The 27,001-nt window shown below is 35.7% G+C and overlaps 1 protein-coding gene across 5 annotated transcripts in view; it reads right to left on the reverse strand.

Moving 5' to 3' along the window:
• The window catches only part of Lrp1b (LDL receptor related protein 1B), a 1,927,307-nt gene that overhangs the window by 264,767 nt on the left and 1,635,539 nt on the right, over positions 1-27,001 (reverse strand). For all 5 annotated transcript variants that reach the window (XM_037205578.1, XM_028868856.2, XM_037205579.1 and 2 more), the window contains 8 exons: positions 26,646-26,768; positions 24,006-24,125; positions 18,714-18,842; positions 15,906-16,028; positions 12,604-12,744; positions 10,943-11,130; positions 6,666-6,849; positions 5,897-5,982 (listed from right to left, as the gene is read on the reverse strand). In XM_037205578.1, coding sequence (XP_037061473.1) covers positions 5,897-5,982; positions 6,666-6,849; positions 10,943-11,130; positions 12,604-12,744; positions 15,906-16,028; positions 18,714-18,842; positions 24,006-24,125; positions 26,646-26,768 — 1,094 coding nt within the window. The remainder of the gene's footprint in view (positions 1-5,896; positions 5,983-6,665; positions 6,850-10,942; positions 11,131-12,603; positions 12,745-15,905; positions 16,029-18,713; positions 18,843-24,005; positions 24,126-26,645; positions 26,769-27,001) is intronic.

Here is a 27,001-nt window from a genome sequence, read left to right on the forward strand (position 1 = left end):
GGCTTCCCTTGGGTAGCCAACAATGTCTGATATACCTAGTTGAGTCAGAGCCTGGTCCCTCCCCAATACATCAGGCTGAGCAAGGTATCCCACCATAGGGAATGGATTCCAAAATTCCAGTTTGTGCACCAGGGATAAGTCCTGGTCCCACTGCCAGGGGCCCCACAAACAGATTAAGCCTCATAACTGTCACTCACATTCAGAGGGCCTAGTTTGGTCCTATAATCAGATTAACAACTACCATAATTGTCTTCATATAACGTACATCCAGTAACTGATGGAAGCAGATGCAGAGAACCACAGCCAAGCACTGAGCTGAGATCCTGGAGAACAGTTGAAGAGAGTGAGGAGGGATCATATGAGTAAGGGGTGGGGGGGTCAAGATCATGATGAGGAAAACCACAGAGACAGTTGACCGGAACTTGTGGTAGCTCACAGACTCTGGACTGACAGCTGGAGATCAAAGGTCTTAATTCAAGACCAAACTATTGAAACTCATGTGGGAAAACATGACATCAAAAGAGTACAAGATCATCTAAGGCACAAAACAGACAAAATTCCAGCATAGAGAGCAGGAGAGGACATAAATCCCAACCAACCAAGGAGCTATTTGCAACTGATACCTGCTGGGAGAGGAAAAATCAGCTTTCTCTAGTGGAGTGTTATTGGGTCTATCACCCTTACTCTGGGGAAAGCCCCATGCCCAGGATTAGATGGCTAACACAAAATCAATTCCATTTCTTTTGGTGCAAATTTTGTTTGTTTTGGTAATTTCTGTCTCATTGGGTTTTATGTTTGTTTATTATGATATTTATTTATTTGTTTGTTTATTTATGGAGAAAAAGTCATAACATGAGGTTAAGTTGCTAAAGAGATGGGGAAATTATGGACGATTTGGGGAGAGGATAGAATATGGTCAAACTATATTGCATGAAAATAAAAGTAAATAAAAAACTAATTAGAAATTTGAAGAGGAAACAGCAACAATTACTGGTGGGGAAATGGGAGAGAGGACTATTATTCAGTGCAGTGAGAATAGAAAAGGTGCAGGCAGTTCTAACCCTAACCCTAACCCTAAATCACACCCAGAAGACCTACAAAAGTCAGAAAATCCTTTTCTTCTCCAAAACTGGTGAGCCTTTCTCTTCCTTCAGGACGCCCATCATGCTATACATAGTAACTATCTCTTCTAACGTTCTCCTAAGTTATGGCTTCATCATGGCTGTCAAGGCTTTGCAACTCGGTCCTCACACAGCACATTTTACACGTAATCTCATTCCAGCTTCATTTCTGTGACCCTGGGAACTCTCCTCTTTTGTTTTATATTCTAATTAGAAGTAGAAGGCCTAGTGAAGCAAAAATGGAGCAGTAAGAAAAAGACAGGGCAACAGGGGAGAAAAGTAGGGGAAGGCTATGAATAAGAACAAAGTATAAAATGTCACAATGAAATCAATATTGGCTTGCTAACTTGAAAATTAAAATAAATAAAACCCAGTAAGATAAAATAAATCAAAATAAATGAATTGGGGCCCTGTAACAGAGTTCTCAAAGGATGCACAACTGTTTGCTTTTTAATGTAGCACGAATCTTAGAAAGTCTTATTAATAAAAACAAATCTGGAGCCAGGTATTGGGTTAAAGATGGAAGATCAGAGAAGCAGAACAAGCCACAGCTTCCTCACCTTGCCAATTCCTCAGTTGATCCAGTTTCCTCAGACTGGAAGCTTCTGTGTCCTTGTCCAAATCAACCTCAGCTGAACTGCTGCTAAAAGCTTACAAGCTTAACCAGATCTAGTTCCTGTTCCTCACACCTTAGTTACCTTTCTGCCATCACATCCTGGGATTAAAGGCTCTTGTTACCACACCTGGCTGTTTCCAATGTGGCCTTGAACTCACAGAGATCCAGGCAGATCTCTGCCTCTGGAATGCTAGGATTAAAGGTGTGTGTGCCACCATTTTCTGGCCTCTATATCTAGTGGCTGTTCTGTTCTCTGACCCCAGATAAGTTTATTAGGGTGGGCAATATTTTGGGGAACATAATATCACCACATTTTAACCCAGACTTTTGTCCAAGAATCAGCTATGACACCACCTCTGAGGCTCTTGAAGAACTGGCAGCCCAATGGCAGCTCTGTTTTCCCATGCATCTCACTGTGCTGCTTTGTCTATCTGGAAAATATTCCAAAGCCAACACTTGAAATACAAATGCCTGGAGAAGGGTTGAGATTGTCCTGTACGGAGAGGAAAACTTGGTTTCACAGGAGTTTCACTCAAGTCCTATGCTGTGGTTAAGTGAAAATGTTATAATCTATACAGATAGGTTCCTAACAGAAAAGTCACATAAACACTAGTATAAGTCACCCTGTGACTCCTCCTCTTCTTTCATGCTTTCACCCCTTATGATGCAGTGTCTTGGAGGTTTTGTAACCATTTTTTTAATGGAAATTCTTCCCAAGTTTGTGAGCAACTAACTGTATTTTTTAAAGTAGAAAAAGAGCCTCTGCTTATGAATATTTGTTATAAATGATATCACAAATCCAAAGAGGTATGATTTTAAAAAGAAAGCTAATATTAAATAGAAATTGATGTTAGTATAACATTCTCTGTGAAGTAACTAGAAAAGAACACTCATCTAATTTGGTGAGCTAGGTAGGGCACCCTTAGGGTACTAAGCCACACCTGGATGGCCATCTGATGAGTCAGAAAGGATGTGGGAATGACATTTCAGATTTCAAATGCCCCTTTATACAAGGTAGTATCATATTAGAGTGAAAAGTTGTAGCCTTACATAAGCATTTGACAAAGGAAGAACTGGATATGTATTCCACATGATGGGAAATAGTGGAAAACTCTTCCTTCAGACTCATGGTTATATATTTTATGGAAAGTAACAAAACAACATAAACACTGATACTAGTTTTTTGGATGTCCCAATTATTTGTTTTAGGTGTGCTACAGTTTGGTTTTTTTGAGCTCGTGTTATTAACATGTTCTTAGATTTAGGATTGTTCAAATGATTTATCAGGAGTTAGCTTAGTTCCAAACTCCAGCTAAGGCTCATCTAATTATAGTTTCAGTGAACTCAGAAAAAGTGGGTCAGAATTTGAATTACTTTTTTTCATTCAAACCTGGATAGTTTGTTCATATACAAATCATTTTCCATTAGAAGTTAATTGGTACTATATATACTTGGTAAAAACGCTGAGATCATCACCATGACTTTATCTCTATAAAGCTTAATTGCATCAACTTTCACCCTAAAGTTGATCCATCTCACAGTTTAAATGAGTTGCAGTTTTAGAGTTGAATGTCTACACCTTGAGGGAGCCAGAAGATTTGTTGTTTTTGCTTTCCTTGGGGAAGGAACGTTAATAAACATGGTCATACAAAATTTGAATTCAGTTTCCACTTTTATTCTAAAACTTTAGAATTTGATATTAATGTTGTCTTAGATTCATATATTCCTTTATAAGAGTCATGCCAAGACTAAATAATTAATGTTCATACTTTACTTCTTTTCAAGAATCTCTGAGAACACTGTGAATAGAAACAATCCTGAAATGCTAGTAAGAAAAAAGTGGTTTTCTTTCAATTTGTTTTTTCATGCAGGCTAGCTACTAGTAATAGCAATATAAATGTCACAGGTTAAACTCTTATGCATCATGATGATTAATATAAGCAGCCTCTTTTCACTTTGTCTTCAAATTATGAAAATGGTAGCCTGTCCCCACAAAATCACATGTAATTAGTCATAAACTAAGAATTATGTGGTTATAAAACAATGACTCCATTCAAGTCTTCACTAAACTCAATGAATAAAAGTAAGTCCATTTTAATTGACACTGCTAATTATGAATGATTACAAATACTAAAAATGGGAATTAACATTAATTTTCTGAGCACATGCTAAAAAGTAGAGAATGGTTTCATTAAACTCACTGAGCTTATCTGAAGTGACCACAAAAAATCAAAATACTAAAATAGCATGTTCACTATTTTTTTGGACAGCTTAATAAATTCATGTCAGTAATCTGCAACTTGTTTTTATTGAAATGTTTTTCTCTTCCGAGAAAATATTCCGAGAATAATGTGTATGAATTAGGATTCTGTGATAGATTAGAAATTTAGATGGCTAAATGGAGAATTTTGTAAGGAGATCATAAAAATTTGCTCTAAGTTTAGCAAGGAATTACGTGTAATTCTTAGTCATTGTTTTCTACTTTCTTAACAGTCATTCATTTAAATAATGAAAATTCAATCCAAATTTAGCAAGTCCAGTAGAAAACATTAAAGGTGCTAATACAGAGACACTGAAGCATTTCCATTCCAGTCAAGGTGGACATTTTCTGTAGCTGCCCTTTAATGCCCACAGAAAACAATGCAGTGCTCTCTCTGTAGAATCATGGGCAAACAACAAGAAAACAGTCAGAGGTGTGGCAAAAATAAGGTCTGAAAACTGGGGTCATCCTTACGGCTTTGGAAATAAATACTGGTGTCATCAAAGTCCTATTTGTCTTTTTTATTTCTGTACCTGAAGATTTGTGACCTTTCATTCAAGATGATTAATTTAGGAAATTGCATGTTGTTTCTCTATACATTTTTACAGGGATAAAGGAACTTATAGAATCAAACTGGATAACATATTGGAAAGTTACTTGACTAAATTTCATTCAGACAATGTATGATATTAAATTATGTTTTCTAAATGGGCTATCTATTTACACTATAACTTCTCTATGACAGTCATATTTTATAGTATATATGCTAAGAAAAATTCTACCTTTCATTATAATTTATGTAACACAATTGTATGAGATTATTATTGATTAAAATTAAAATAGTAAAATTTAAAACACTAGAAAAATAATTCTTCCTAAGAAAGTATACAAAAAATACAAAACTTAAGTTTAAGATACAATATTTTTATTATTTGGACAAAGACAAAACATCAAGAAAAATTACTTCTCACTTTTTCTGCATTTTTAGATACTATCTCCAAAGGAGAGGCTAATTCTGCTCCCAGGAATACTTAAAATTTTATAATGTTATGATGAAATAATGATGTTCAACAAAAATGATATATTTCAAGAATCCCTCAGGCCAGGCTACACGCAAAGCTTTTCTTTAGTCTCAGGGCCTGCTTTCTCACTGATTGGTGACCACATATAAGAATTTTCCACAGTGACAGAGGTTTTTTTTATGAACTTCTAATATACTCATGTCTTGTACATTTCTATAACTTTGGCTCAAAGAAGCATTTGAAGTCCATGTCCACTCAAATATTCATGATTAGCAATAATGCAAATGCCAATAAGGAGCCATGGCTATACTGAAGTGGTTTACATGTTACATAGAGGAAAAAAAACTCTTCTATTAAAAAACAATCTAAAAAACATATTAACCATTAAAGACAACAGAAAGAATCCTGTTTGTCTTGAACTACAAGGCTTGGAGAAAAAAAACCAAGGAGTTGTCACTGGAATGGTGACTATATATCCAATTCTGTTGTTCAACTAAGTTTATAAATAGGGTATTTAATGATATCTTCATAAATTGACATAATGCAGTATAAAATCTGGATTTTTCAATTTGTAGTAAAAAAAAAAAAACAAACTTTAATCGACAGTATGCCAAGCAATTTGGGCAGGATATAAAATAACTTCAGAAAACACTGTGCCACTTCTGATATGACATCCACTTTTAACATGGCATTCCTAAGACAATTCTCAGTCTGAACTATGCTCTGCCATCTTCCGATTCTTCTAAAAAGCATCACACATTAAGTTGGGACACTGTGTTAATCATAGTCAAAACATTGATGATACCTTCTTTTCTACATACAGTGCTGATACCTAGGGCACCAGACTCACTGTCACACCATCCCGGAGGTGACATACCTGCTTTAGAAGTGTGTAGTTGGAGCCATCTGTGCTAATTTTTCTTATCTCATGTTGATCGGCAAGAATTAAGAAGGGTTCTTCATCTAAAAGCAAATAGAAAATTGTATTAGATGTCTTACACCTATGACTTCCTGTTTAGGCTTCTCTCAGTTCAGTGTGTAGCAGTGTAAATGAACATATTGTGCTTTTCTGAATAATAACAGCCAAAGACACCCATTCTTTCTGTAGGAAAGTGAAGCACATACCAGCAGGCAAAATGTGAGTATTTGAACATGTATCTCTCTTAACATCACATCTCTCACAAATTAGACAATGTAGTTGGTATTAGAAAATACTTTATCTCTCTCTCTCTCTCTCTCTCTCTCTATATATATATATATATATATATATATATATATAGTCAAAAATATATATTTTATATATTTTTCTATATAAAAAATTTAACACAAAAATGTTACAGTATTGTCTCTCAACCTTGGCAAATATAATAATAATCTATGCTTCAGAGAAAGCATGCTAGGGATAATTATGTCATGTGTATGCAATCTCAACATGTCAAAAACTCACAAGGCAATAATGCAGCCTTCTCTTAAACAGAGCAGACTATGTATGGTGTTCAAAGTCACAGTAACAGATTCCAATACTGGAGGAAGGATTTTGACTTCTCAGACACAGGAACAAGGAGTAAATTCAATAAAAATGGCTCTAAAATTCAAGATCCATTTGTGTAACTGAGCTTGGATCATGGGCAAATTCAATTCACTACCTGAGAGTGACCTGCAGCCATTTTGGTTATTGGGCTGTATTTCATAGCCTTCTGCACAGTGGCACTTGTAGGTTCCATATGTATTGATGCATTGCTGACTACAGGGGAAGCCTGAAGAGCATTCATCAATGTCTACACATGTTTTGCCATCATCCTTCAGTTGGAATCCAGGCCAGCACTTGCACTGGGGAAAGAAAAATGAGAATGATCAACTGATGTCACTGTCATTGTCTGTTGCTTTTGGTTATCTCTTTAGCAAGGCTCACACTAGAAAGACATTTAAAGAGGTAACATAAAGGCATCACGTCTCCTCACAAATAACTTCAGTAAAATTGCATATATTATATAAATTTAAAATGGCATGTGACCTCTGGGATCTGGGAAGATTAGAAGTGAATTAACACCACTAAAACCAGGTAGTTGGAAAAGAGCATGGAAACCCAGACCTAAGCCTGTAGCTTCTGTTTGATCTCCTATTCTTAAAAATATATATTTCCTTTATTCTTGGCTATTATAATATAATTGTATTATTTACCCACTCATTTTTCTCTCTCCAAACCCTCCCATATACACCTCCCTGCTCTCTTTCATATTCATGGCCTCTTTTTCATTAACTATTATTAAATGCATATAAGGTATATACATATATATTCCTTAATACAAAAATATAGATATGCAAATAAAAAACAACTTTGAATATGAGAATGTTTACTGTGGTCTGAAACTATACTTGGCAGATGTTTATTATTATTGTTCTTATTTCTCTTGTTGTTTTTGTTGTTAAACCTGGTCTATTCGGTGCTCTTTAAAGAAGAGAATTTGTGAGTATTGAAAGTGAGTTAGGAACAAATTTTTTAAACAGCAAAAAAGAATCTTTTACAGCTGTTCATTGAAAACATTTCACGGCCTTAATCATTTATCTGAGAATGAAAGAGATGGCAGAGATTTTTTTCTATTAGGAAACCAATAGATGATACGTGTTCATAATATTAAATCATACATTTGATATAAAAATACTCATGTATAAGAAAAGAGGTAATATCAGCAAATTAATATGCTCAGAATTTAGATAAATGTATTTTCCTTGGTAATTTTAAAAAGAATGAATCCCCTAAGCCAGTGGTTCTCAACCTTCCTAATGCTACAACCCTTTGATACATTTTCTCACATTGTGGTGACCCCAACCATAAAATTATTTTCATTACTGCTTTATAACTGTAATTTTACTAATATTATGAGTCATAATGTAAATATTTGTGTTTTCTGATGACCTTAGTCGACCCCTGTAGAGGGTTTCTCGGTAGGTTGATAACTGCACCCCTAAGCCCTTAGAACTTCCAAGTTTCATAGTTTCCATCAACATTTATGTCAAAAGATTTAGCAATAGGATGTATTGTTTAAATCTCTAGATCCCACTGCCAATCTAGGAAGTACTCCCAAACCAATAGTCTGATTTCACAAGCTCTTCATATCTCAGTTGAGTCTCTGTGATGCCCATGAGTAAAACTTATTCTGCATCCTGAACTAGTGATCCAAGAGCTGCCACTTAGACTAAGCATGTTATGTTTACAAACAGTACTGCACTGTGTGCTTAAAAATATTTATGATGAGGCAGGTGGTGGTGGCACTGCCTTTAATCCCAGCACTCGAGAGGCAGAGGCAGACGGATCTCTGTGAGTTCGAGGCCAACCTGATGTGTAAAGTGATAATCAGTTCCAAGACAGCCAGAGTTGTTACACAGAGAAAAATCTGTCTTGAAACACACACACACACACACACACACACACACACTGTACAATGGAAAATACTGGAGGAAGGAGACTCAGTTAGTAAAATGTCTGCTGCGCAAGCAAGGTGACCCTAGATAGGATCCCTGATATTCATGTAACAACCAAATTAGAACTGGGTTCAGAGAGAGACCTTGTCAAAAAGATAAGCTAGAGAGTGATCAGGGAAGATACATCTTGCCTCTATGAGCACTGATGCACATGATTACACAGCCACAGTTCACAGGCATGTTCACACATGCATGGACACAGACAGAAGTGGTAAATTACTTTTGGCAGTCAGTTTACAACTTCTTCTTTAAATAAAGAGTTATAAGAAAAAAATGAAGAATTTGGTAGGATGAGAAATGCTATCACTTAAAATATTCTAAATTAAATCACATGATAATGTAGTCAGGAAGCCAGAATCTGACTGTTTGATACAAAGTTATGTTGAATCAAAGTGTTTTTTAAGCCAAGTTCTGTAGGATGGCAGCATGCTTCTCAGGTCATCTAAATGTGGCCCCTGAAATCACTGTGGATGCCAGTGTCAGGTTGACAGCAGCATTTATCACATACATGACTTCAATAAATCAAACTTAGAAAAGCAATTTATTGAAGGTAAATGGCTAAACTAATGTGTGTGTGTGTGTGTGTGTGTGTGTGTGTGTGTGTGTGTGTGTGTGTGTAATTTTATATATATATGCAATTATACAAAGTGAGGTCCAGGACAGCCAAGCTTAGGCTGTGAAGGGAATGGAGGTGGGGTGGGGGGTGGGGGGAAAAGGTGATGAAGGTGTAAACTGAAGAAGGGGTTCATATTTCAACCCACGGCTTTGGCCGTGTGGTTCTGGCTTTAGACTCAAGGATAAAAGAAGTGGGTTATGGAATCTCCCTCCACTACTAAGGAAAGCAGCTGAGGCCAATGTGTGTCAGGGGTCTCATGGTATCTCTTAAAAGCAACAGAAAGCCTAAGACACATATATATCATATAATTCTTACCATATGGAGCTAAATAATCATAATATCAGAAATTCAGACATTAAAAATGGCCAATTGGCTATTAGGTTGAATTTACATTGTACAGAAATGTGTCTTCATAGGCCATTACAGCAGTCAGGAAAAACTGCATGGTATCTTCATGTTGGGCACACCTTTTTGATCAGGCCTTCTTTACAGAGTCCACAGAGTCCCTGCTGAACCACTGATGATGTGTGAACTAGTTGTTCTCACTGATGTCAAAATATGACTTAGCCTTTGAGACTACACAAGCATGATGTGTTTCTTATTCTGATAGTTTGTAAAGATCACCTCCCAATATATGTGCCCCACACATTTATGTTTCTAAATGTATGTCTTATGTGTGTGAATCTTTTGCCTGTGTGCAGTCTTCACATCTGTGTATGTCAGGTGCCCATGGAGGAAAGATGTGGTTGTTGGAGCCCATTGACCTAGAGTTGCAGACAATTATCAGCTGCTGTGTTACTAGGAAGTGAACCTGGTCCTCTGCAAGAGCAGAAAGTCCTCTACCTGCTGATCCATTTCTCTCACTACTGTATTTATAAATGTATATAAAATCACATTAAAGTTACTTTTAATGAAGTACCATGTCCGTAAATGTACACATTTCACAAGGTGAGTTCTACATGTACAGAATGCAGTAAACAAGCTCTATCTCCACTAATATTTCTAAGTGGCTATGGGCTGCCTCTTTATAGAAGACATAGCCTATTGCCAATTCCCCTGAGCCACTGTCCAGTTAAAAAAAAAATAAAAAAGTAATTTTGGAGTAAGTTTTTTTTTTTTCCATGAGCCAAGGAACTGTGCCCAGGTTTGCACACATGAATGAATGCTCCACCAAAGGAGTTATAGCCTCAGGCTGCAAATTAATTGTTCTTAATGGAGTTTCCCAATCAATCATCAATTTTAGTAATATTGAGTCAGTAGCAGTATAATACATCCATGACTTTAAAAGCTATATATCTGCTCATCATTTTTCTGCTGAGTCATTCTCTTCATGAAAACTATACTGGTAAAAAGTGATGAAGTAATTAGGTATGAATTAAGTTTACTGTGCTTATTTGAGGTGCTAATAATGCATGATTTATGTATTTTCCTACACGATTTTATGATAATGTTGTAGTTTTATTTTAAAATGAAAAAAAAAAAAATGGCTAAGCAACCTACTAAATGGATATCCAGGAGGAAGAAGAGAAGGGAGACATGAGAACTTACATTGATTGTACATATGTATAGCTGTTATCTTCTCACTGTCTCTAAATTCTCCCCTTATTCTGAAGGTTGTGACATTTTTTTTCATCCCTGGCTATATTCTTATAACTCTCATATATACACTATTATCCTTCTTCAGATAGAAATCCTTCTGCAAATCCCTTTACCTAGAAAAATTACAATGCTTTTCAAGTTTTTAAGGTCATACTGAAAATAAAGGTTTTATTGTATCATTTTTCTGACGTCTCATATGATTTGCTATTTTTGATGAGTGCCTACCTTGTAACTTACTGGCAAATCCTGACAGTCTTGAGAGCAGCCACTGACTTTCTTACTCAGACATTCATTTATGTGGCAGTTTTTCTCGTCTGAGCCGTCTCCGCAGTCATCCCTATTGTCACAAAGACCACCGCTGGGGATGCACCTGCCATTTTTGCACATAAAAAATGAACTGTTGCATGAATGTTCTGGAAAAAGAAAATAAAACATATGGAATATAAAAGGCACGCCTTTGTATGCCACTGTCCTAGAAAACACTCACAGATATGACAACTTGTATGTAAAATTACAATGAGTAAATGTGCATATAAGATGCTGTACAGGTTGGTAACAGGTTTTATGAACAATGCAAAGGAGGCTAAGGGCAAACAGTCTGCTCCTGGTTTACAGCTACTAAAGACCTTGCTTTCCTATGAAATTAGCATTCAAAGAAGCATCTATAGCAATATTAATGTATTCTATCTCATTTACACTGTGAATAATGAGTTCAAAGGTGTAAAGATGACTTGACATTTCCCCCAGGCTATAGATCTCTGGAAAATTATTTGTCACTAAAAGCCAAAAAGGAAGAAGAGGTGGATATTGCTAAATTCATTTCTTCCAGAAAATATAGTAGTGACATTTTTAAGTCAAGGCATAAAAAGAACATTGATGGTGAACAACTTTAGAAAGAGCTCAGCTAGCAGCTACCTAAACTTGAATGCTGAATATTACTGCTCATAGTATGTGGATAAGAAAAAAATGCTTATTAGCATGTACAGGATATCAGGAATAATTGACTTTTCACTAAAATACATGAGTAAACAGTTTTTGTTATAGTGAGGTGGTACATAAATTAATTTGGCTGGGCATTTCTGTGAGCAGGTACATGTATGTGTATAACATGTCTATATTTCTTTTCAATGGTATGTAATATTCAATTTGTATGTTTATGAGTAATATGGACTATTTCTATGTAAATCTTTTCCAATATATTCTTATTTAAAAATTAATTGAAATTTAATAATTATACATATTTATGGAATAAATAAATATGAGTATAATTAAATATACGGAATAAATAATATGGTAGTCTAATGACATCTCTTTAAATCTTAATTTAGTTTATACTTAAAATTTTATATAAGCCTATGCAGAAAAATTTTTCTTGTAAATAAAATATCAATAAAAGATTAAAGATGGACATTGTAACGCATGCCACATGCCAATAAATCTAGCATTTAAGAGATGGTTGCAAGAGAGGAGACATTAGAGGTCATATTTGGCTATATAGTTTGAAGTCTGCCTAAACTATATAAGAACCTGCATCAAAACAATAGCAAAAAAAGAGGAAAGAAAGTAGAGTAATGAATCATCAAGATTATTTGGCACAGTCTTAAATATAAACAGCAGATGCTTCGTGGAACCAGTAGAAACATCATGTCTGACTACCTGTGTCTACTTCACTGAATACCTAACCATAAATAAATAAATTAAAAAAAGAAGACACTTCAGAATCATGGCATGGTAGTTCATGCCTCTCATTTCAGTACTCAGAAAGCTGAGGCAAGAGAATCTCAGGTTTGGGGCTAGCCTAGGCTACATAGAGAAGCCATATCTCAAAGAAACAAAAGTAAAAACATAAGAGTAAAGTTGAATATGAACAGAGTATGGTGTGGTACCTGCACTCCTACACTTTGGGTTGATTGGTGCCTCATCAGAACCATCAGGACAATCAAAGTCACCATCACACTGCCATAGAGTGTTCAATAGGCAGCGCCCATCAGCACAGCGGAACTCTTCTGCACCACACTGCCGGTATCCTAGAAAAGAGGAAGCAGGCATTCTACAAACTCCTATTATAGAAATCAATCAGTGCTCCACCTCTTAGTGAACAGTACACACAACCAACCAGGATGCAGCCTGGACCTGTGTGGAAAATACTCATTTCTTTCCATTACTGCCGTAAGAAATGTTTGTTGTGTGAAAGCAGGAATTAAGATCAAATATAAACTTGGAAATAAGGTACCATGTTTCTAGGTAAGGAATATGACTGTACCACACAGTCAACTGTGTCTGTTCAGTGAGTGTCTATATCTAACCCATTTCTCTTAGGACATGAAACAGAATGAAAACTACTTGAACCTATTTCCATACTTTGTTTCTTGGTTAGATGTAGTATCAGAACATACTGGTAAACTGATTCTGAGCTATAGCAACCATTGACAGTAGCTGTAATTATACTTAAGCTTGGCAAAAATTATTCATTGTAAAAAGAAATTGCTAAAACAAGAAAAAAATAAATTCTATGTATAGAAGAATGAGCATGAAAATTTTTGTAACTATTCAACATGCAAATTCTTAGGGTCATCTCTTCACTATGTCAATTCTTAGGATCGTCAAAAGTCAAATGAGCCATTTTTTAAGATTCACATCTGTTTGTTTATTTGAGCTTTGTTTGTGTTTTATTTCTTAAATTGAGATTTCCCTATTTGTAAATTATAAACAAAGCCGTTCTTAGTAAGTGTTGATAAACCTGGGGAATTATTCTGCTTTGAGAGGTAGAACTGTATGACTTAATAAAGTTCTAGTGGCAAAGACAAATCACTGCATATCTATTGAGAGGATTTGTCATACTGGACGGTGAAACTGTAGTCTGCAACAACATCCTGTTGGCAGCCTATTCCCACATTAGCCATTTTCCCTATTAGTAAGTACAGCAAGTCTTTCCTAGTCCAATCAGCAGCAAGTGTATCCTCATCCCCCTAAACACAGTTCTTTGCTTTTCTTTTCTGCAAAATCTTGTTTCTACTTGATAACTTCCAGTTCCCATTAATTAATTAAACATCATTGTTTGTAACATCTTCCTTCAGAAATTCCTCTTAGAAATTAAAGAGAAAAAATACTAAGCAAAGGCTGTCAAATTCAAGTCTCTCAGGATTCTAACTGATCAGTTTTTGGCAGCATTTTGTTGTTCTTGACTGCACACTCTCTACCTGGTTAAGTATTCATAATCCACTCTCTAGGGCTTTTTTTTTTTTTTCTTCTTCAGTCTTCCTGTGTAAAAGTCCTTCCTGATCCAACATACAACACTGCAGGTGAAGGCCTGCACTCCAGCTCTAAAATAATGCTTCCCCTTTTTTTAAAAAAAATTACTTCTTTCCTGTTCATTTCTTATTTTTTGTTTTGGCTCTGTCTGGATCTTGCCTTTATTGTACTAACTTAAATGCTAACCTTAGTGCTAATGGCCAGCATAGTAATGTGGCATATCAACGCCACATTTCTGGTCTCTGGAACTAGAATTTCAAATCCTCAACCATTTATTGCTTATCCTTCCTGCATCATATAAACTACTTCTCAGTCAACTGTGTTGTAATGCCATGCACCAATTCATGTTTCCCGGAAATGCCCTTATCCTGCCCATCCCACGGCTGAATAGACCCAAGTGAGCTCCAAGTATTCTTTTTCCTTCCACACTACCATTCCTAATATGGTTGAGAATCACACTGTTCATCTTTAAAATATTCTGGTAACTTCCTAGCCAGTTTACATTCACCTTATGTTTCTTCTTTTCCCTGTCAGTATTTCTCCTACTATAGTGGAAGAGATGGTTCTAGAACTTAAAGTTTACTGTGACATCCATTTCCCTGTAGCACACATTTTTTAATCCCAGGACCTTGGAGGCAAAAGCATTGGGATTTCTACGGGTTCAAGTGCAGCCTGATTGACACAGCAAGTTCTAAGTCAGGCACTTATTTAAAACAAAGAAATAGAACTAAAAAGGATTATGTGCTAAATTATGATATAGTTCTTAAAAAATATTTAATGAAGGACTAACACATGAAGCAACTGTAATAACAAATACAAAGAGATTTCACAGAGCTTCAATAAACGACTAAAGGGAGAAATGGCAGAGAAGTAGGAAACGTGGCTCTAAGTCCATCTCACATGGGAGACAAAGAAAAGCCCTGAGTGTGCTGCTCAGTGAGGAGTCTGCAGAGTGCTGGACCCATGGCACAAGGAGGACACACTGGGTTAGGTCTATAATCCAGTGAGGTCAGAATGTTATGCTGAGTTTCTGTCCTGGATGGGACGATAGTGCCGATCCCTACCCAGGGCACAGGGGATGCCTTTGAATATGCACTGCATAAATTAATTCCTTCTTAGCATTTAAATATTCAAAAGAATCCATCTTACAGAAGACTATAACTTAAAAATGAATTTTAATATGTAACTAGTTGGAATAAAAAATTCTGTTCTGAAAGGAATATATGTTATAGTTAGGTAAATATCACAATGGAGAGGCACATTTGGTGATCATAATGCAAAATTTAAACATGAAGTAGTGCATGTCTTAAAGTAAAAGATGAAGGAAAATGCTAAGTGCATTGTTTTCTTGATAGTTTAAGTGATATAGCAGAATTTAAAATATATTTGGGGGGCTTTTGTTTGTTTGGATAGCAATATTTTCTCAAATGTTTGATTTAAATGTAAGATTGGATAAGTCAGTTATTTCTCATCTTCAAAGTTCAAAGTAACCCTAACTACTTTGACAGAAATTCTTTTTCTAGCCATTTTCCACTTTGACTGCTCATTGCTCTGAATCCACAAGAAAAGGGAGTGGTTTTCAAATGAACATGTAACTATGCAGGACTTAAAAAAAAAACTCCCCTACTCCATTGTGTAATACTGAATTTACTGCCTTTATTTATTTTATTTTTTAAAGATTTATTTATTTATTATGTATACAGGGCACTAGATCTCATTACAGATGGTTGTGAGCCACCATGTGGTTGCTGGGAATTGAACTCAGGACCTCTGGAAGAGCAGTCAGTGTCCTTAACCTCTGAGCCATCTCTCCAACCCCTAATTTATTGCCTTTAAAGACACTAATAAATGCCTATGTTTGTTTTGGTTACTTGTGTGTTTTGGAGTCCCTTTAATAGAACGTGAACTGATACATCCTATGAAATGTCATACTTACCACACTGCAGAAACTCATCTGAGCCATCTCCACAATCATCATCATGGTCACACACAAACTGCTTGGGAATGCACACCTTATTACGGCACATGAAAGCATTTTCGTCACATGTATTATTGGGTGCTAAGAAATTACCAAAAAAAAATAAAATTACATGAGTACATACTTTATCTTCTCTCATGCTTGAAGTTTACAATATGAATCTTTTTCTATCAATTTGTGGTACTCTGAAAAGATAAAAATGCTAAGATATTAACATATTGCTATTCAATGTATTAGGTAAATAAAAGATCTTAAATGTATATTAAAATACTAATGTATGATTACAGTTTCAAAAGCTGAGTCAGTGAGAAGAAACTGTTAATGTTCATGAGAGACATGGAGGATACACCAGAAAGACTGACAATGTCACTGTTCTTTTTGTTGGTTCTTGTTTTTGTTTTTTTATTAAGAAAATTTTTTATTAATTTTACATTCCAATCAATGATCCCCCTCTTCCCTCTTGCCACCCTTCCAGCCTCCCCCTCCCACCCCACCCCCCATTCTCTCCTACAAGTAGGTAATGTCACTGTTCTTAAAAGAAAAATCTTTTGGTAACCTTCTAAAAAGGCTTGGTTCAAGCAAAATTAAGACCTACAAGGTAATGAGCCCCATCATAATTCAATTAATACCGTGAGGGTTGACCCTTGCAATGGAATATTGATCCCTCAGGAACACAGCCCTGTGGACACAGTGTTACAGCAAGAGCTAAGTGATAGTTGATCCAATTTTGCATAGACTCATTCAAAGAAAATCCACCTTGATTCTATATGCATAGAATCGCAAGCCTTAGCAGAATTCTTTACTATCAACTAAAAGTGTAGATGCTGTAATGCATGAGGTTCAGGGCACTGTGAATGCTTAAAATCTGTGATCTGCTATAATCAAATGCCAGCAGCACAAGTCTCATAAATGATTCTCTCTTCTATATTTGCGTGCTTGAGGAAGTAAGCACCTTTTGTTCATCTGTTTAATGAAAGTAATTAAATCAGTCTGAAAATATTCCCATGAGGATAAAATGTACGTAAAACTTACCTTTCAACTTTGGTATTCAACAATTCATAGGTACTCTCAGAATTCCTATTTCTATACTAATTATGTTTTTGTTCAATAATGTAAATAAAAAGTGCCTTAATTGAAAAATCTTAATACTTTACTGATTAACGTATAATGGGCATTGAAAACAGTAAACACTGCTGTCCCCATGGAAAACTCCTCTTTTCTTTGTCCATCAAGATGCAATGGTATGGTTCAGTTTTCAAGAAATCAACACCAGATTCTTGGGACATTTCTTTGTGATGATCTAGTGTCCTTTAAGACTCTGAGAACTGAGATTTTACAGTTATTATCCCACATGCCTCTCAGTCCCCTGCTGCCAGCTGCCTCACACCCCATGAAGCAACTTTCACTATGCTCTCAGTAATTATCGACATAGAACCATGTGCAGACAAACAGAAAGGATCTTTTTATGTGTGGGGTGTAGTCCAGTATAATTTATTTTCAACAAATGTATTTTGATCTGCTATGTAGAAGTCACACAGAAACAGCATTAAGTTTACATATTTTAATCAAAGTAAAACTCTTAACTTTGAGCTGTGACAGTTTCTATAACTTAAGTGAATTATACCATTCCTTGAAAGTGGAAGATCAGTAACTTATTTTGCATTACCACTTCCTGGTCACTTGAGTACAATTTGTTATGTTTTAGCATAATTTTTTGAATAATACCCATGTGGTCCACAAATGTTAACATACCTCCCAGAGTGCTAACTTACTACAACAGCAACAGCATGTGGAATCATCTGGATTTCTGAATTAATTTATAGTCTTTTGTTATTCAGCCCTCAGTGGCAACATTGACCTTCATAGAAACACATCAACTTCAAGATCACAGCTTTGTATATTCTACAACAGGATGAGTTGTGAGCAAAGAGGGCTGTGTCAAACACTTCCTGTTGTGCTTTTATTCCTTTCACATACATATGCACGAACAGGCTCACCTATAATATTTTAAAGACATGAAGACTGTGTCTTTAAAAAAACTTATGACATTGTCAGATCTCATTTAACAGACCTAATCTGACAAATAAACCCTTCCTGAGAAACAGCCCAGCTCAACAGATCACTAGTTGATCTTGGTATCTACATTTACATTCTGAGGTCTGTCTTTCTCCCTCCTGATCATGCAAAAAAATGTTTGTAAACTTTTACTGTTGAGTAACTCCTGGATATGACCTTGAGTCAAAAACTTTGTAAACTGTCTGATCTCAAAGGTTTTCCTCTTGATCCTTCCATTTCATTCAGTTCTATTGATGCTTTTTTTTTTTTTGAACCTGACCCAAGGGTTAATACCACATCTCTAGAACTGATAGGTGTCCACTGACTTCCTGATCCATATTTACCTAATAGCAGCTATTCATAGAGTATTTGTAATAGGAATTCAAAAATAGTTTGAAGGTGAGGGTTATTTAACAAGAAAATTCTAGACCTACCAACCATCTGTACATAAAGAAGTCATGCTATTGTGGAGCTTCAAGAGCAAATTTGCAGCCAGTGAAATAGTTTTAAAATTGTGGCTGGCATTGAGCATTTCTAAAATACTCTGAATGTACAAGGCTGATAAACTACTATTATTATAACATCCCACCTGGACCCTTGAGGTCCAAGGATGGGGAAAGTGAAAGAAAGTATATTGCGGTATGAGAAAAACAATCCCCCAGAACTCTGCAGCTGATCTCTTGGACACACAGCATCAGCCAATGTTCATACCACAGCCTGCAGTGGAGAGCTCGTCACTCCCATCAGGACAGTCCCTCTCACCATCACAGAGCCAGTGTCGGGGCACGCAGGCATGGGAGCCCTGGCAGCTGAACATGTCAGAAGCACAAGTGACAGCACCTTAAACCCGAAGAAAAGAGATATTAAATCCTGTGTATCCACTAGAAAATGGCCACAGTTCATCTTTCCTGTGGAAATAAGCAAGAGCATCTTACATGCAATTAAAGGAAAGCAATTATTGAGAATTATGGATTATGCTATCCTAATAACTGTCGACATATTCTTGTTTAAGAATGTATTATTTCCTGGTTTCAAGTGTTATCCTGTTTATAGCTGCATCACACAAAGTAATATCTCTTTTCCTTGAAAATATATCAAAGCATGTATTGGGATTTTTAAACAAATGACATTGTGAAGGAATTGAACCTACACAGACAGGAATAATAGGGAGAGTAATGATAACATTTCATAGATTAGTATGTATGGACTACTTAATGTGTCAACTCCTTTGGTCTTGTAGAACTTCACATATCACGCTCATAGGAAAAGACAACAGCTTCCACAAGCTAAAAACTTGGAGCTATCACAAAGGCAGAGCTCTCCATGCTGACTGGAGGCCCAACATGTTTTGTTGTGGTTCTAAGCTCATTCTCTCATATGCTAGTATGAGTACTGTTTTGCCTCATCTTACATTGCTGCTAAGAATAATGCATGTTTCCTTCACCTTTATCCAGAATCTGCCTTTCCACTTCTATCACTTATTGTCCTGTTGAGCTGATGGTACATCTTAAATGCTTGCTGAACTGAACTGTGAATTCAAAGGGACAGAGACAGCTTCAGTATGAGCGTATGATGATCAGACATCAATGACTGTGTCCCTAGCCACTTCTATACTATATATCTTCAACACTTAATTTATTTATATACATAAAATATCTGCTGAGTGAAGGAACTCAATCTTAATATTTATATTTTACTTTCAAGAATACAATAATGTCCAAAATATATGCCAAACACATACTTCTTTAATTAGTTTTACAAAACTTTAGTACACCTAGAAAGAGATATAGCAAATTGATAATTCCTTAACTAACAATTGCAAGGTTCTGGATTCAACTCTGAGCAATACCAAAAAAGCAGAAAGAAAAAAGGACTGATTTAATTGATAGAAAATATTTTCTTGCAATCATGTAAATCAGGGTTAATGCGCTTCCATGGATGATTATTATCGTTTTATTTTTCAGTCTTATGATTGCTCTGAGCAGAAGGTGCTTCTCAGAGCATTGTTCTCAAATCGTGCAGTAGATGACTGTCTAACCTAGGCCCTCCTGACCCTGACTTTTCTAGACATATATGAGGCCAGAAGGATAAGATTGACATCAATACTGAAGTGTCCAGTTCTTAAAGAATTGTCTGTTTAATTGAGGATTGCTGTGGGATGGTCTGTATGTCAAATGCTCTTATTGGTCAATAAATAAAACGCTGATTGGCCAGTGGCCAGGCAGGAAGTATAGGCAGGACTAACAGAAAGGAGAAAGGAGGGAACAGGAAGACAGAGGGAGACACTGACAGCAGCCGCCATGACAAGAAGCATTTGAAGACCCCGGTAAGCCATGAGCCACATGGCAAGGTATAGATTTATAGAAATGGATTAATTTAAAATGTAAGAACAGTTAGCAAGAAGCCTGCCATGGCCATACAGTTTATAAGCAATATAAGTCTCTGTGTTTACTTGATCGGGTCTGAGCGGCTATGGGACTGGCGGGCGATAGAGATTTGTCCTGACTGTGGGCAACCTAGTTACAAAACTCTAGTTACAGAGGATGAGTACATCAACAGAAAAAGGGCTGAGAAGAAAAAAAAATCAGCAAACAATTGGTAAAATAAGTGTTGCTTTCACTTAAAAGTAAAACTTACCTGTTGTTACATAATATTTTAAAATAAGTATCTTCCTATAGAAATTATTCTATAACTCCCTTATTTTTTCAAGTCATTTTCAATATTAAATTCATAATAGCATGTTTTAGCTTCTATAATAAAGGCAATGCTATCATCTAATTCTGCTTGGCCTTCAAGAAGTCTCTTGTCTAAATTTTCTCTCCTGCTAGAGAAAGAGGTATAACTAGGTAATTATGAAGACATCTCCAGGTATGAAATGACATAGTGTTCTTTGCAGCTAATTCGATGGCTCCCTTGATGGTGTTCAAGAGATTCTGAGTGAAGAACATGCCAAAACACTAAATCAATTGGGAAGAAACTAGCCATGGAAAAACTTCACGGCTTCATTTCCTGGTGGCCACTGCCATCTGGCATCGTGTTCCCCTGGGAAAAATTATCCCTGGGGAGAATAAAGACACACTGAAAACCATTCATTAGGCCCATCTTGTGCTCTGTTCAGACAAGAAGAGTTGACTGGTAAAGGTCAGTATCCTATTACTACTTTGGAAACTGGAATTCTGTCTCCATGTCTGCCATCAGCCAATAGATGTGTGATTTCATGTGCATTTATTAATCTCTATATATTTCCCTCTTCTCACATATCAAAAGCTAGAGATAAAGTGCAGTAGAATTTCCATGCTGAGCTCCTCAATATGACATGTCAGAGATACAATTTGCTTTTTAAAAATCATGTTCATACACATCATCATGATATTTGGAAGTAGGGCTCTGAAATCTATATTTTAATGGATTTTTAAAATGGACTTTTGGTGCAGTAAATGCTGTGAACCACTGAGATGAGTTATTTGTATGATTGCCTTCAGATTCGAAAATATTAGATTTGTTTGTTGACTGAAATTTCATTGCAAGAGGTAGTTTTTATGTATGATCTTATTGGTATCAGAGAAAATACATACAGCCTTAAGTAAATTGAATAGACCTATTAGTTTAAATGAAAATAAATATTGTTCACTACCATTTTATTCTTTATTTACAAGCACTTTCGAGATATCATTGGCTCTCTCTCTCTCTCTCTCTCTCTCTCTCTCTCTCTCTCTCTCTCTCTCTCTGTGTGTGTGTGTGTGTGTGTGTGTGTGTGTGTAAAGAGAGAGATGGAGAGAGAGAGAATGAGAGGTGTAATATCTTTTGTACAGAAAGGTAAAAAGACAGGAAGGAGAATAAAGAGAAAGAACAGGAATAAACTCATGGACACAGTGCATGATAATTGTAGCAATTATGTAAACAAATCTCTCCATATCTCTTTATCAGTGGAAAATTCAAGAAGTGAGCAATAAAATTAGTTTCCCATAATTATATACCCTAGAATTAAGACATGAATGCAGTGACTCTGTATATCTCTAGGGCCTTTGCCCCTCCTATTAGACTGTGTTTCTAGGAAAGCAGTTATCAGTGAAAACTTTTAGTGCCTGGTTAAACAAAATGTCAAAAGCAAGATGGTTTCATGAACTAGAAACATGCCTACCCCATGAAAGTCCTAATTTAGAACTTAAAATATTTATAGCAAAAAAACAAATAAAGGAGATAAAGTTATGTAATTAATCAATATTTCTGTGTTTAAAGCATTTTGATGATGACTTTTATTTTTTATATTTATCTATTTTATCTATTGTACTTTGCTCCAACTGTGTAAATGGAAAAAAATACTTTTGGACTGTCTTAAATGCAGTAAAATAAACTGTCTGTGTTCAGGAGATAATGCCAATTTTATGTTTTCCACTGGGCAATTCAGTTGAGGATGAGAATTATCAGGACCTTCTGTCCCTGATAAGAGCCCAAACTGCTGACCATTCTGCTGAAATGTGAATGCAGAAACACACTCAGCTCTGTCCAGGCATCTGAATTTATTACTCAGGTCTTCTTCTCTCTAAAATGACAATAGAGAAGAGCCAATCCTGCTATAATGAGTAGAAGATATGCAAGTATAAATATATCTAATATTTATAAAAAGTGCTTGGTAGACAGACAAACAGGTAAATAAACAAATGAATATTATGATGAAAAACTGTTCAGACTTTATGGAGTTTAGCTTATTGCCTTCTTCTAGCCCTTGAGAAATCCAGATAATAGTTCCATATAAAACACAAGAAAAATACTTGTGATTATTAAAATATATCATGCAGTAAAATAATCTTTTTGTACATTATGAATATGAATTACTCTCATTGGTTTAATAAGAAAACTGACTGGCCAATAGCTGAATAGGATAAAATTAGGCAGGAGAGCCCGACTAAAAATGCATAGAGGAAAAAGTTTGGAGTCAGAGCAGTCACCAGTCAGACACAGAACTAGTTGGACACACAAAATGAAGTAGAGGTAAAAGCCACAAGTCTTGGGGGAAAAATAGATTAGTAGTAATGGGTGAAGTTGTAAGAGCTAGCTAGTAACAAGCCTGAGCTATTGGCCAAGGATTTATAATTAATATAAGTCTCCGTGTTGGTTATTTGGGAGTAGTCTCTCAGGACTGGAAAATTCTGCCTACAAAATCACACTGCCTTTGCAGCTGAAACACATAGTACTTATTCAATGGTTAAAGGCATAGCAGGTAAATACAGACATTTAACACTACAATACCACAAATACTGAGTTTCAAAGTTCTTTGAAAATTGTATAAATTCATTAAATTTCTTCATTTCCAATTTAAAGCAATGCAGCATCAATGCTTTATTAGAGTATGGGCACATAAACAACATAGGTGTTTAATGGCTGGTTAATGGTGGTTAATGGGTGGAAAACATTTATACTAACTTTCAGGAAACAACTCAGTTATGTTCTCATGTGTCATAAAATAAGATTATTTTGTCTCACCATGCCAATCAATTCACGGCAAAGGAGCATTGAAAGCTAGGTATATGAAGGACAATTGTGATTATTTGATACCACACAGGCAAAACTGCACATATTCAATATGTGTGCTTTTACAAACAAGATAATAGGGACTTGAGGTATGGCTCAGTGGTTAAAAGCATGGACTGTTCTTACAGAAGTCCACAGTTCAAATCTCAGCAACCACAATAAGCAGCTCCTAACCCCTTATAATTCTAGATACATTGGTTATGGTTTGTGCATATTTCCACATAGAGACACACCCACATAACCATAACTAAAAATAAAATCTTAAAATAAAACATCAACTGTTGCTTAAAAAAATAGTAAGAGTACATATGAAAATGACAAAATCAATTACATACAAATATAAATTTGATGATCTATAATACATTAGAAAGCACAGATATATGCAATATGTGTGCTTCAAAATGATCAAATATATATGCTACTTAAAAATGCAGAGGGAAAAATGTTGAGAGCACAAAGGGAGCTGCTCACCACAAATGCTGTCACTTTCATCTAAGCTGTCACCACAGTCATCTTCCCCATCACACACCCAGTGTTTAGAAATGCATTTTTGTACAGAACAAGCAAATTGGTTCCAAGAGCAAGAAGAATCTAGAAAACAAAAATGATTATTTTAGAAGGAATCAATAGGAAAATAAGTTCTGGTGATCTATTGCACAATAGTACAGCTTACACACAACAATATTGTATTTTTAAAAAGCTATATGGAAAGGTCTTTATTAAGTGATAAATAATTGAGAAAATAGATATTTTTACACTTGTTTGAACACTCCAGAATGTAAATGTGGATCAAAATATCACATGGCAGCCAGTTAACATACATAACTAGATTGCACTGTGGCAAGGGACTTTCTTAAACTCTTCCTACAGGTTTTCTAAAATCAACTATCCTATAATAAAACAAACCAAGTTGATACTCTCTATGGCGACTCTACACAAAGGCTGACAAAAGCTTGCAAATGCCTGTGCTTCCAGCTTGCACAACCTTGTCTCTACAACCTACTTCTTACAGGGCTTATCTCTTAGCTTGTGACTATGTTGGCTACACACCTTTAAGAATATCTGATCACCAAACTAAAACAAATACTCCAGATGCAGAAAGTAGTGTTTTCTTTATTTTTATCAATCTTTAACTAAGAGAAAAACCTGCATCATGCGGAAGATAGCATGACCATCAAATACTTGTTTCCAAAGATGTGAGGAATGAGGCTGTAGCTTGAGGGCAAACCAATAGCTTTGTCCTTTAAAAAGTCCACATGTGGGTGCTTTTGTTACATTGTCTGAATGTGCTTGAATTTGTAGTTTTTGAGTAGGAACTCTAAACTTCATTAGAAATAAGACAATTTTTCATACTATGTTAGACAGACATTTTTAATAGCATGTCTCTTTACTTTTTTACAGTATCGGGTTTTGACTGTCTTGCTTCAGCCTCTGTCCTTTCTCCACCTAGCACAGTTTCATCAAATGACACCCCAAAATGAAGTCCTCCTAAATGAAATTATTCAAAACAAGTTTTCATTAAAATATCAATTTGGCTTTGTGATTGTTGCTTTTCTTGTCAGTTTGGAGAGATTCAGACTCACAAAAGAAACAACTCGCTCCCTGCATAAATGTAAGGGGTTATTGTGAATAGGTCAACTGTAGTGTCAAGACCCAGCCTAAATGTGGGGTGGGGTCTGAGACTGAATGCAAAGATGAAAGTGAGTTAAGAACGCTATTCATTATTCTCTGTTCTTTGAATTTGGTCTGAGTGGGACAAGGCACCTCCTCTTCCTATAGCCATGCCTGTCATGGTAGACTATAAACCATCTAGCTATAAACCCCCCAAAACCTTTCTTACCTTAAATTGATTGTATCAGCAAGAAAATCAACTATCACAGGCTTTGATTCAAAATAAGTATTTTAAATTGTATATTTTGCTTTCAAATATTTACTTAGAAGATCAGCAACACAAAGGAAATTTCAGCAATTTTATTTGCGGAAAATCAAAATTTAATCATATAATAGCTCCCTGCTTAGAAATTAAGAATTTACACAGACTATTTTTGAAGTACTTTTTTTTTTTCTGAAGCAGTCCAGCTCTAATGTGAAGATATGCAGAATTTTAACCAAAGAACATACTTCTGCTGTGGGATATCTTCCTGTACTCTGTGAATATGTATTATTATGATTGGTTAATAAAGAAGCTGCTCTGGCCTATGGTGTGTCAGGTTATCACCAGACAGGAAATCCAGGAGAGAGACAGGAAGAGGAAGGGCAGAGTCAGGAGTTGCCAGCCAGACACAGAGGAAGCAAGATGACAAGGCAGAACTGAGAAAAGGTAACAAGCCAAGTGGCTAAATATAGATAAGAATTATGGGTTAATTAAAGTGTAAGAGCTAGTCAGTAATAGCCTGAGCTAATGGACGAACAGTTATAATTAATATAAGCTTCTGAGTGATTATTTTATGAGTGGGCCACAGGACCACAGGGGTATGGAAGGACTAGAGAAACCTTCAGACTACACACTTCATCATTTACCCACAGAATTTACTTTCAGAAGAGTTTGACATTTTACAAATGATTCATTTTTAGCCTTTTTAATTTTATCCACCATAACATGCTTGCATTATAATAAAAGACTGAACATAGGCTTATTTCTCTTATATAAAAATCACAAATTTTATAAAATAAAATTTTAAATTTTTTCTTTCCTTTCCAACATAAATGAACTTTGCACACACAAAAATAATTTTAAAAAGTATGAAAGGGACAAGTGTTTGAAGAAACAGATGCTTGAGTGTATTATTTAAAATCATGCACATAATTAAAACAAAATTTAAACAAAGGATAAGTAGATATTTTTGAAGTCTTTTTCTCATTACAGGATGTAAGTATACTAATAGTAGTTGAAATAAATAAGTCAAAAAATGAAGCTACCACATTTAAATTAATGTTGATAATTAATTATTTTAAGTATAAAGTTATAAGAAAAGTCTGGGACAAGAGGTTGTTATGTTGTGTTATAATTGTCTATCAACAATATTGTGCATAAAGTCCCTAGGAACAGAAATACCCACATAAGAGTGGTACCATAAGCAGCTCATACAACAATGCAGAATAGAGGCTCACCACAGTGTAGTTCATCCAGCCCATCCTCACAGTCCTTCTGACCATCACACACCCAGGTATTCAAAATGCATCTTCCACTAGGACAACCAAAATAATTCTCTTCACATTTGTGTTTGTTCTGAACTATGATAAAACATAGAATGCAGTGTCAAATATGTTAAATTAATCTGAGGCTTTGGCAGTGCATGGAGATACAGTGTTAATATCACCTGAGTTGGAAGAGACAAACCAGAAAACGTAAAACAGATCAGGCCCGGTCCTGAAGAATGCCAAGGGTACAATGACCCAAGAAATAAGAACCCATCATCAGTCATGAGGGAGACCTTTTCCCCAGACTTGATTATAAATCTAGTCTA

The sequence above is a fragment of the Peromyscus leucopus genome, chromosome 4 (assembly GCF_004664715.2).
Source record: "Peromyscus leucopus breed LL Stock chromosome 4, UCI_PerLeu_2.1, whole genome shotgun sequence".
Taxonomy (NCBI): Eukaryota; Metazoa; Chordata; class Mammalia; order Rodentia; family Cricetidae; genus Peromyscus; species Peromyscus leucopus.